The sequence below is a fragment of the Diceros bicornis genome, chromosome 6 (assembly GCF_020826845.1).
Source record: "Diceros bicornis minor isolate mBicDic1 chromosome 6, mDicBic1.mat.cur, whole genome shotgun sequence".
Lineage (NCBI taxonomy): Eukaryota > Metazoa > Chordata > Mammalia > Perissodactyla > Rhinocerotidae > Diceros > Diceros bicornis.
Window position 1 is genome coordinate 19,106,261 of NC_080745.1, and position 12,848 is coordinate 19,119,108.

At 34.6% G+C, this 12,848-nt stretch overlaps 1 protein-coding gene across 1 annotated transcript in view; it reads right to left on the bottom strand.

Moving 5' to 3' along the window:
- The window catches only part of RYR2 (ryanodine receptor 2), a 683,573-nt gene that overhangs the window by 105,504 nt on the left and 565,221 nt on the right, over nucleotides 1–12,848 (bottom strand). The window contains exons 66-70 of the mRNA XM_058542954.1: nucleotides 10,304–10,434; nucleotides 6,849–7,169; nucleotides 5,334–5,574; nucleotides 4,857–4,944; nucleotides 2,518–2,610 (exon numbers count right to left, since the gene is read on the bottom strand). Coding sequence (XP_058398937.1) covers nucleotides 2,518–2,610; nucleotides 4,857–4,944; nucleotides 5,334–5,574; nucleotides 6,849–7,169; nucleotides 10,304–10,434 — 874 coding nt within the window. The remainder of the gene's footprint in view (nucleotides 1–2,517; nucleotides 2,611–4,856; nucleotides 4,945–5,333; nucleotides 5,575–6,848; nucleotides 7,170–10,303; nucleotides 10,435–12,848) is intronic.

Sequence of the window (12,848 nt, forward strand, 5' to 3'; positions counted from 1 at the left end):
CAGCTTTAGCTCTAAGTTCTATGGCCGTCTCCTGTTATCCACTCTCGGCACTAGATCTAAACAGGACAGCTTTTTGGGAGAGATGTCACTCATCCCTTGCCTACATCCCACTTTTGGGTCCTTCATGCCATCCTTGGTCAGCAGAGCACCGCAAGGATACTGATAAAACTGCGGTTACAATGCTGCTATGGCCAACACAGTGATGCTCAAACCTGCCCAAATGCTGAAACACATGGACATCATGATTCCTTTAGTAAAAAAAATGTAACCTATTTGTGTTTTTGACTCCACTGTTTGAACTGGAAACATTATTTCTAGGAAAGAAGTTTATTGTACTTATGAGATATAAAACTTCAAGCACGTATGCAGGCAAAAACAAAAACAAACTTGTAAAAACAAGAAAGCAAAGCATAATGAGTAATTTCTAAATTTTTCATTAATATTACTATTATTTGCTATCTGTCTTGTTTCAGAGTGTTAGCAGTCATATGGTAAAAAGACTAAAAGGTTTGAGAAAATTTGGGGGGAAAACATTAAAACTGAGATGCTCCAGGGCCGGCCTAGTGGCGTTGTGGTTAAGTTCGCACGCTCTGCTTCGGCGGCCCAGGTTCTCATGTTCGGATCCCAGGCACAGACCTATGTACCACTCATCAAGCCACGCTGTGTCAGCATCCCACATACACAATAGAGGAAGACTGGCACAGATGTTAGCTCAGGGCTAATCTTCCTCACACACACAAAAAAATTGAGATGCTCCAATCCATTACTTTCAATTTCTTTCCCGAAAATAGGTGTAAATGTTACCATTTGTTTATAGTTAGCTCTGCTGCTTTGAACATGTGCTTTGAGAATCACTGGACCAGAATGATGGGAAAGAAGGAAGAGAATGTCTATGCAAGGATACACAGACCTCTGCTCTAAAGAGCTTTAATTTATCTTGAGTTTGATGATACACTGGAATCACTGTCATCCTCCAAAGGAAACACTCACCTCTTACGTCCTTTCTCTATGCCTTTATCAACACTGGCCTAAATGGACAACATGCTGCCTAAGCAGAGAAATTCACTAACAGTTTTCAGTTCAAAACACTGGTAAAATGTGTACCCTTGGTATAGCATCTTCTGAAGAAGCATTTCCTCACTCTTCAGGCTTATTGTCATCCCAGAGGAAAGAAAAGTCATCATTTTCTGCGTGTGTTTCAAAAGCATGGTCACGTGCAGTAATAGCCGACTCAAGTTGGATGAATGTTCTAGGCAGGCAAAGCTTCAGCTGGCATGAGCTTCTAGTTCATGTGTAACCGTGTCAAATAGATGGCATTTAAAACTCTAAATAAGACTAAGTGTATCGAGTGATGCTATATTCCTGTCCAGGTGGTTGCCAACAAAGCAGGTCGGATGGACTAGTCACTCTTGGAGTAGAGTGGAGTAGGTGTACCTCCCATAGCAACTCTCTTCCCATAATTTATTGAGTTGGTAGAGACTGATTTCCTTGGCCAGATGTCCACACTATTTTGTATTTTTGGCCATTTGGCAGCATACTTTGTGTGTGTTACTCCATGTAATACATTCATTTTCTTATTTAGTGGTAATTCAAAAGATAAAGGCATGAATTTTAAAGTGTTTTGAAAGGAATATGAGTGATAGAGAAAACAAAAAATCTGGAGGCATACTTCCCACCTCATATGTGAGAACCTGGAATTCATGCATGTGGTTCTTAAACAATGCAGCTAATTATTTTGAGGTCTATATATAATAGTACACATATATTTACTCTTGATGAATATATAATATTGATTAGTTATATGTATATTATACTGACTGGCAATTTTGTGAACATGTGTGTGTACATTAAGCATGTCTTTTTATTCTGATGCTTTGACATTTTGGGGCCTTGCTGATCCTTGATTGCCCCTCCTAGGGCTAATAAATTCCTGGAGATGGGAAATTACTTGCCTGCAAGCACACCTTTCATATACAAACCAGCCAATCCAAAGTCTATATTCCCCAATCACCTCCTTTATCTGGGCCTCAACCCACCTGCCCTAATCACCCCAAGACCAGGTACCAGACAACTAGGAACAGCCCTTATATCCCAGAGCCCACTGAAATTATTCAAACTAGCCAATCTATGTCAGAGAAACCTGCTTACCTGGTCTTGCCTGTTCCTTCCTACAGAAACCAGGTTCTTGCCCCCATTTTTCCTGCACTCTCTCTGCCTCATGACTAACCCTGATGCTTCTGCCCATGCCCCCATTATATGCTGTGCCTTCTCTTTCTAGGAAACAGTGAGTAAAAACTTCTCCCTTCATGACAGTCATTGTGTCTGCATGTCTTACCATACCTAATTAAAACAAATTCTGGCTACCCTTAAAACTCTGTGTGTGTGTGCTTAATCAGTAAACGACATTACCAAATCTATCCAATTTCAGTTATAAACCTTCAAAAATCTAGAAAAAATCAACCAATGAAAGTTATATTCAGACATTTTCTAGAACAGTGAAATAGATTATATCAATACCTTTGACATCTTTGATTTGGTATCAGTAATAAGGAAAGACATATTGTTGATTTCATTCTGTACCACGAAGTTCTGCTCTTCTCTTTTGAAATTCTGAAAAGTTGCAAAGGAAATCTCAGTTAAAACCACACAGATAATAAGTCCATGTAATTAGAGGTTATACAGGACCCAAAAGTTTCTACAAAGGTAGTAGTAATTTGATATATAAGATTTATCAAGAAAGAGGACAAATATTTTTTTGAATATCCATGAGGGCACATGGCTAGGGGCAACAATTCTGGGAACTAGATATAAATATGTATGTTTCAAAGATGGGAAAACTAAGGTTCAGAAAATTTGAGTAACAAAGTCACACACCTACCAAGGGGTAGAATGAATACTCAAACCCCAATTCAGCTGGTGAAAAGCATATACTGCTTCTTGGGATAAACATAGACTTCCCAAGGCATGCACAAATATGATGTAACTTTCCATTCTGTCAGATATTTTATCTACTTTTTCAAATACTCTAACATTATTTTATTCACTTTAATTTAGGAACATAAAAACACTGGCAAAGTCAAGTGTTTGAGCAGTGGTAGTAGAAAAAGCAAACACAAAATGAAAGTAGAAATAACCATAGAGTTTTGAAAGAGAAGTTAACTATCTTTTTTAGATGAGTAAAACCTAAATAAAATAATTTCATAGTAAGTGTCTAAATATGTAATAATTGATGACTAATAAAAGATATGTGAAGGACAATGAAAAGACTAACTTGTGACTTTTATTCAGCTCGTATTAACATTCTAATTTTATTATTAATAATAATATGGCTGCTCATATAGTTTCATCTTTAAATATATGAGGAAGAATATATACGACACATATTTAAAAATTTGTTTTAAATATATTCCTGAGATTCAAAAGCACATATTCAGATTTTTTTCCTATCCTTGAAAGTATCATCAGACGTTCATCTAAAAACCTAGTGATTATGATAAATACACTTCTTCCAAAATTTTGTCTTGTATATAAATTTAAAGAAGCTTCTTTGGTATTTTAGTGATTGAGGAAGTTGAAGATTCTCAGTTCTTCAAGGAAAAATATGCAGTTTTTAGTTTTCTTAAGTGCTTTACTCCTGGGCTCTGGATTTCAAAATTTTCTTCAGAAGTACCCTGAATGATCTAATGCATCCCATTTACATGAGTTACACAGGATAAGAAATCATTTGCTTTTATCTAGAGGAAAATAAAGAATCTAAAAGATTTCCCATGATATCACAGAAAATGAATGTCAATGTGAAGATACAAATTCACATTAAAAATGCCATTATTTCATATATTATTTTTGTGTGATTATAATTTTTTAATGTATGTTTTTACATACATTTTGATATGATGTTTGATGGACTCCTCAGAGGTAGGCAACAAATAATATTCATTATCCTAAATATTAAGTAGGAAAATTTTATTTTTAAAAAATATTACATTACAAAGTAATAGGATCTGTATAACAATCTGATGAAATAAACTGGGAAGATACCTAAAATAATGAAACTGAGGTTGAGGTTTTTATTTTTACTTTCTCAGAGTCTCCCATTTATAAAGTACTATAGAATTACAGTTGATCCAAAAATTCTAAGCTTTTGAAATAATTTGGGACAATAATAAAATGCTCACTTACCCATATTCTGCTAGTTAATTGGAAATAATTATAGAATACTATAAAATTCTTATGATTAAAATCTTTTTCATATTTAAAAATAGATAGTTCTACTTGCAATATACAAAAGAGTTAAAATTCACTAAGGATGTACTTTATAAATTCTATCAACAGGATTCCTAGCAGGAGCTTTATTTTATTCTAAGGTGAGTGAAAATAAACTCCTATAGAAACAAAAGTGTGTGATGATAGAAGAAATTTAAAGTAGTACCTTTACAAGTAAAACAGGTGTGTCCTATGATTGAAAAACACCAGACTATCTCAGCATTTCTCAAACTGAGGCATGAGTACTGGGGTTAGATAGCAAAATGGCAATAGAGAAGGAAGGCTGGAGGATAAAAATGCTGTGTCTCTAGGCTATATTACTCGAAGATTTGGGGCAAATATAAAAAATGTTTATGAAGTGCAATTAAAAATCCCCGTGGTTTTCTGAAGATAAATTACAAAACTCCAAAGAAGATTGTCTCTAACTCTCCAGGCGAACCTGTTCTCTCCCCTCACCAACTAGTGACACCCAGGAGACAAGCTAGAGAAACATTACCATAGGTATTCACTAAGGGTACTGGAAAATTGGTTAAAATTTTGAAAGCCCTTAACATAAACCAAACAGTAAACACTGTCAATATTTTCCTACTTACGTGGGATTTTGACCAGTAGATAAACACTTCGGCCACCATGCGGAAAAGGTCCTCTGCTTCTGGGTTAGGCTCTTTTAGCCACTTTGCCCTGGATCGAATAATCAACAAAGCGGCTTCCCAGTTACTCAAAGTTAATTTAAAAAAAATTACCCTCCCAAATTTAAATTTGAAACCAAGTAAAATAAGGAAGAACATGCTGCCCACTGAGCTCATAAAGGGCTTCAATGTACAGTTGTAACATTTAAAACAATTAAAACATCATAACTGTCAAAACTGCTAACTTTTACATGCACAAAGTAGACTGCTCCAGAATGTGACTTCCAACTGTAGTTCTAAGATGCTCAGTGAAAATTAACTTATGTCTAAACATTTGGTTATGTCATAATCACAAACAAGCTCATTGCTAAGTAGGGGACACATGAACCCAGCAAGGTTATGATGGAACTAGAGAAATTAAATCACTTTTGAACATTATACCTGTTATAGTCCACAAATCTAATCAAGAGTGGGTAGAAGGCATAGAGATCTCTGGCCAGAGTAGTGAACTCATCTAGAATGAGTAGTTCAGCCTCGGACATATCCCCCCTGGCCTCGGCTTTCAGATGGTCTTCCTCAGATACCACCATTGCTGCCTTTTTCTTGAGTTTCTCCATTAATGGCAAGAAATGAGTTTTCAAGAGCTGAGGTTTCACTTTATTTATAATAGGCTGGGAAAATACTGTTTGAAGACAGACATTAATATTCTGCTCTGCAAAAATATTCATTAAAATGAGGATACATTGTAATTACAATTGTAGCACAATTAAAGCCTCCCTCTCCTCTGGCACATGGCTTCCTTTAGGATTCAGCCCATGCCGCAGTCATTTTTCTAGTCCAAAACCTAATTGCATAGTTGCTGCTCAAAAATGACTATGTACTGAATAGAATCTGATGTGCTTTCTTGTTTTTAAAAAAGGATTGACAGCTAGTTTAGAATAGAAAAAAAAAAAAAAAAGACATTCGTTCACTTTGGAAATCAATTATTTTCACACAAAGAAAAGTCCTCAAATGGAAAAGGTCCCCTGACCATTTCCTTAGAAGACATGCACATCACTGAATAATTATATGAGGCTACACACAGTTGTCTCTTTAATTGTTCTCGTCCTTGTCCCAGTGAAGAGTTAGATTACATATAACACTGCTCTTTTATTTAATAATAGCTGTAGTTGTCAGCAATAGTTCTAAATTTGATTAGGCCATTTTTAAAAGGAATTTTTTCCCTAAAAGTAACATATATACATTGGAGAAATATATAAAAAAGAAATGTTAAAATCAACCATAATCACCCTATCCGAATTAGTAAGACATTGGTGTATTTCTTCGGGGTTTTTATCAATAAATTATTTCATATACGTATATATATGTATTTCTGAATTCAATTTTTTAAAAACTCTCCGTTCATTCTCCATGATAGTATGAGCATTTTCCAAGTCATAAAACATTGTTGAAACCTGAACATTTAAAGATGGCACAATATTCTGGTATATGGTGTATACAACCTATTTAACCATACTCCAGTGGTTGGGCATTTAAATTGCTTCTGGTTACTCAGTATAAATAGTGCAACGACAGATAAACTTAAATGTAATATTTGACTGCATCTTCTGACTATCCTCCCCTCAGTCCAGTAAGACAGATTGCTAAAAGTGGGTTGTTTCAAAATCCAGTTTTATTTTTGTTCATTAGTTTTTACTGCTGTGCTTATTAATCTCATAGAGATTGTCAAATTAAGAAAATACTTACTTACTTAAAAGTAGTAACTATATGAAAAGTTACCTGAGTCTGATTACGTCAACATTTTTTCAAGAACAGCATGACAGAAATAATCAATATTTTTTGAGCACAGAAGAAAATATTAATAAAGACAAAGATAGGAAAATTCTAGTCTTCTATATCTCAAATCTTTTTGGAAATAAAACAAATTTAAGTGGTACATTCCTTTCCAATCCTTACCTGCTAATCTCTTCATCCAGGCTCCCTCATCAATTCCCAAGTTATTATATATGATTTTCAATATATTCCCCAGAAGTGTGTTCATGTGCTCTGAGTTCAGAGCTGTACAGCACATTTCAGCCCTTTCTGGATTGTTTTCAGGTCCGTGCTCCCACCAACGAGACATGTAGCTACAAAGCATGGGCAGTATGACTTCCATGACATGTGGCATTTGCGTGTAGCGAATACCAGACTCGGCTAACTCCACGATTTCTTCCATGAGTTTCTCCAAAGATGGTATATTTGGACAAACATCTTCCACATTAGTTGGCAAACTGAGAGCTAGAGAAGCACACACAAAAAAGAATTGTGTTCAGTGAAAGAACTGACACAACAGCCAGATTGCCACTGTTTATAACAGGCACAAGCAACCATTTCCTACTGGGCTTCAAAACTCAGCAAGACCTGGCATGCCTTGGACTGGCTCCTTCTTCCTTTTCTCACGGCAGCGATTTCTAACTTTCTCTCTTTTTCCCAAGTGCCTACCCTACCACCACTCCCTGGATCTGCAAGTGACTTTTCCTTCTACTTCAGAGCAAATAAGAATATCAAATGTCTCTGCCTACAAGCTTTCTGGTTCCACATTCACGTCCGTTCCCCATTTCAGAGGAAGGAGTTCTGACGTCCCTAGTCAGGCTTCCACCTGTGTTCCTGATGCCGAGCCTACCTCACAGCAGGGGCCTTGCTCAGGCCTGTCTTTTCAGCCCCTCCCTCTCTAATACCTCCTCCCCCGCAGCCTATACATATGCTCAACTCTCTCCTAGATTGTTAGCTTTCCAGGCATTTTTCTATCCATGGAAATGAGGGCCTCTGCTTTCCACTACTTACCAAATTTATTCTTTTACAATCCTTACCTTACTGACTGTTACAGTGGAATTTCACATCAGTGACCAAATTCCCTTTTCCCAAAATTCCCCTCTTTCCTAACTTCAAAGCATTTAGTCTTTCTTGACTCTCTTCTGAATTCTGTCAGTCTCCTTTACTAACCTTTTTCTCCTTGCTGAACTTTTAAATGTTGGTTTTCTTTAGGGATCTATCTAACGCTCTTCTCTTTTTTGGCTTATATGTCTGCCTGGGCTATTTTGGCCTTTCCTATGGGCTTCTGCTATAAGCTAATAACTCTCAAATCCATATTTCTTAAAACTTTTTGTGTCTAATACTGAATGTCTCAAAAGCAGCTAAAACACAATGGGTCTAAATTTAAATTTGACCTCTCCTCTCCAACCGACCTCTTGAGCAGGTACTATCTTATTGAGGACAATCAGTCACCCAGGCTAGAAACCTGGGGAAATTCAAGGCTGCGATGCTCCTTCATCTCCCACACAATAAGATTCTATCACTAGGATGTCTCACAACCACTTCACTATATGCTCCATCCAAGGGGCCTTGCTCAATCTTATCACTTCTGAATTACCATAATCATCTTCTATTTGGTGACTCACACCCACTCATCTTCCTTATTTCTGTCATGATTTGGAATTCTAAAATGCAAATCTACTCACGTTTCTCCCCTTTTTAAAGCCAGTAAAAGGATCCTCTTTGCCACTGGTACAGTCTGCACTCCTTACCTGACATAGAAAGCCTAGCTTGCCTCTTCTGTCTTTCCACTTTTGTCTCATCTTTTACTATTTTTTCTCCTGACAGCTATCTCCACCTCCAAGTGCTTGAAGTTTCTTCCAATGTGCCAGACTTTGCGTGTTCCTAATTTCAAGATTCATCTTGTACCAACCCTGTGAAGTCTTTCTAGGTGTTCTCAGCTAAAACTGCTTTTTTGTGTCTCCAGTGTTCTTTATTCTCAATTCTATCACATATATTTATCAATCTCTCTCTCTCTACTGCAACTGAAAACTCCCTGAGGAAGAGAATCAAATCTCATCCATCTTTGTATCCTATCTCCTTTATCTACTGCAGTGTACATCACAAACAATTATTTGTTGAATTACTGACTAAAAAACGAATGAAAGAGAATCATTAAATTCAATTCTTTTACTTTGTGATGCAAATTATGTGTTATAGAAACATAAAGAGGTAAATTATCTGCTCTGTGTGTTTCCTTATCGGTAATGAAATAACAAACCTGCTTCATTTTTGATTCACAGCAAAAATATTAACCAATCAAAAATCCTTAATAAGACAACTTAATATGACATGTTCACACAGATAATTAATTCAACCTCATCCATGTGTTACTATTTACTAACATATTATGGAATTTATATAAAAAATACTGCTAAGTCACATTCAATATATTTTTCTTTAACTTCCTCTGTTATATAAAATTAAAATTATAAAATAGGGAAATTAAATAGTGATTATTCAACTTTTTAAAAGATTCTTTCCTTGACAAAATTCACTCTAAAATCAGTGCAACCAGCAGCTCCCATAAAACATGAGTTATACAAAGAAATGATCTTGTTAACAGAGAGGTATGCATTTGTGAACAGCAAATAATTCTTTTCCAAGTTTGGAGAACTCTTTAGGGCTAGTGGAAAACAACCAAATTACAATATACTTTATCAGACTTAGAGGAAATAAACATAAAAAAAACAATGAGAGGACACTTGTGTAACATTCAGGCTTTCAGAACTCTGCTTCAATTGCTTTAAATGGCTGATTCGAGGAATAACAAGTTTCTGCTTTATTAACTATTTGTTATCCAACTCAATTCAAATCCTAGTAAATAATTCTAATAGGTTCTAAAGGCCAATCATTGAAATCATCAGCAATGGTTCTAAAAGCTTTTCAACTGGGACAGCGAAAAAAATGGATCTTTCTACCCAGAAAATAATCAGATTTTCCCAAATGGAAAGCAACCTGACTCACGAGTATATATAGGGTAGATATAGGGTAGATATCTAGGGTAGATATAGACATAAAAATCTTAGAGGTACACATACTAGGATACACAAATTAAAGTTTTTGATTAACTATGCCTTAGATTTTGTTTTTAAAATTTTTAAATGATAAAAGCTGCACCAAATTATTAGAAGAAAGTCACATGGAATAAAACTGTCCCAATAAGCCAGACATGTCAGGTGAACAAAGAAAAACAAAAGGTACAAATCCACAAATGTAATGAATACGAACGCCATACACTGGCTGACTCCGTACAAGAGAACTGAATCAGAAATCAGACTGACCTATTTTTTTCCATATCTGCTGATTCTTTTGTCTTACTCTTAAGAGTGTTAATTTGTCTGTGGCTCATTAACTTAGAAGAAATTAATTTTCTTTCAGAAACGCTATGGGTATAGTATACAGCATTCCAAAAAAATCCAAATAATAACACTTAAGAACAAGTAGCATTGGAGATAGTAAACTGAAATGGCCCATTAAAAAATCACAGGAGGAAAATACAATAAATGTCCTTAAGTTTTAGCTTCACGTCTCAAATACTGCACATGCTTCCAAGTTACCTGCTCTTTCTCGTGAAGACTTAGTGTTGTAGATAGAGTAAATATTATGTTTGTCGAGATGAGTTTCCAAAAATGCTACAGGAAAGGCACCAGCAAAGGCAGCCAGACACTCTCCTAATGCAGAACGTTGCCTGTAAGTGGAAAATGCTTATACTTTTTAAGTCTTCCAAGTGAGTAACTGAAGAAGTTATATTAAAATTGGCAAGTTTAACTTAAAAGAGGAACAATAACAGTGCTAGTAATAAAATTAACCCCCAAATCCAATTTCTGTATTACAAAATATCATATGCTTTCAACAGCAAAGTCCCAGCCATTTAAAAAAAGCTCAATTATCTGTCAGTTAAAAGAAGTTAAAAATAGCACAGACCAAAATGATAAGAAAAACTTTGTCAACTCTCCCACAAGTTTAGACATTTCTTTTTCTTTTCTTTTCTTTCTTTTTTTTTTAAGATAATGACTTCCTGAGGAAGAATTCTGGCTGTGACTAAATAGGTAGATAAAAATCAAAAAATGAAGTGCTAATACTAATACACTAATAAAATTTTCTGAAAATTTACCACATGTAAGTAATTTCAGGGTAGCTATGAAATACTGACATACTAAATACGAAAAAGTATTGAAAACACTTAAAATTGATTTATCATTTTCAAAGGAAGGAAGGTGTTTAAAGAAGTGGATTGTGATCAACTGATTCAGGCAGGTTATGAACCAAGGCACTCCCAGCCACTGATACAAATTCTCTCTTTCCCTTAGTTATCTCCTATATCCAAGGCTTTACTGGAACATTAAATACTATAGAATAATGAGAGTTATTTCAGCAAATTATGAACTCCATAAATGATTTTATATATGTATTTTATTTAAAAGTCAATAAAATGGGTCAAGAAAAGATTATATAATCCTCCTAGGCTATTTTAAATTTCTCACTGGAAAAATATAATACTTAAAATTAACAATGTCTGATTATCTAATATTTTAATTAAAAATGACTAGATACCTAGTCAACTAGGAGAAAATATCCCTTCATAGAATGACATTGAATAAAATACAATTCAAACATTTAATAACATGCCATTACTAAAAATGATTTAGGACATCAAGAAATTACAAAGAGTACAGGCTTTGATTCAGACAGACTCAAGTCTCAATCTTAGTCCAAACACTTATGTCACTGTAGGAAAATTACTTACCCTTTCCAAATTTTTCTTTCCTTACCTAAAAATAGGAATGCAGAATTGCGAAATTTCTTGCACATAGTATGGGCTCAATAAATGTTTTAAAATAATGAGAAATAATTTATTTAAGAATTTAATAGCCTAAAGTGTTTCATGTATGACCCCAAAATAGGTAATTTATTTCCTTACACCTGATTGGACTGGTCCTTTTATTTCATTAATAATTCATGTAAATTATCTAATAATTTACTTTAAAATTTAAATTCCATTAATAATGGTCAGACCAACTCTGATCATTCTGTGTCAGTTTTCTGGAAATAGCTTTTTCTTCTGGATGACTTGTATTAAAATACCTACTTTTTTTAGTACAATATCACTTTTTCTTTTTTTTCCAAATATCTTTTATTCATTTTCAAATTTTTATTTTTATATTCTCCTCAACTCATTTTATAATTGCAAAGTTAATTGCAAAAAAATTAAAAATATGTATCTTTTTTGAGAACCTAACAAAATGATACCAGATTTTATCAAGAAAAACAGCTACGTGAGAATAGCAACAATAGTAACAGCCACTGTTAAGGTATGAGAGAGTTTGGACTACCAAATATTAAAATATATTACAAAATGCTAACAATTCAGGCTATATGGTACTGATCTAATCATTAAAAAATCAAATAATGGAACAGAAGTTCTAGAAATATAACAGTAAATACATTACTTTAGTACATGATGAACGTTTTATTTTAAATCAGCAAGTGAAAGAGATATTTAATAAATCATTATTTTACAGGTGGTTGATAATTTAAAAAACTGAATTCTACATAACACCAAAGAGAAACACAGAATTCAGATGCATTTATAGTAAATTCTCTTCTTATCCCAGAGATGATCATTTCAGACATTCTCTACTTTCCTCAAGCTTCTCACACTTCTTTTTTCAACCATCATTTGGCTGAGGACTCAAGACAGATTTCACTGAGAAAACAGAAGCTATTAGACAAACCTATTTACACCTGACTTATCTTCCACCTGTTTTCTGTTGAATGGAGGAAAGTTCTGAGCTTAAAAAACGACGTGCTAGAAGACACATTCCTGACTACTCTGCATCACTCTCTATATTGTGTGCTGATTCACACACAGTAATTGCCACCATTACATTTACCAGTTTACTTGTTTTGTTTTGTTCCCCCTACTTGATATGACCTCTATGGGAATAGGGATCTACCTTGTTCATTGCTGTATCCCAGAACCTGGCATTTAATAAATGTTTACTGAATGAGCAAAAGGATTAAAAAACTAAGTCTAAATAACTGAAAGCATGAAATACCTAGGAGGGTAAATATTTAAATTTCTAGCTATTAATAGTGTAG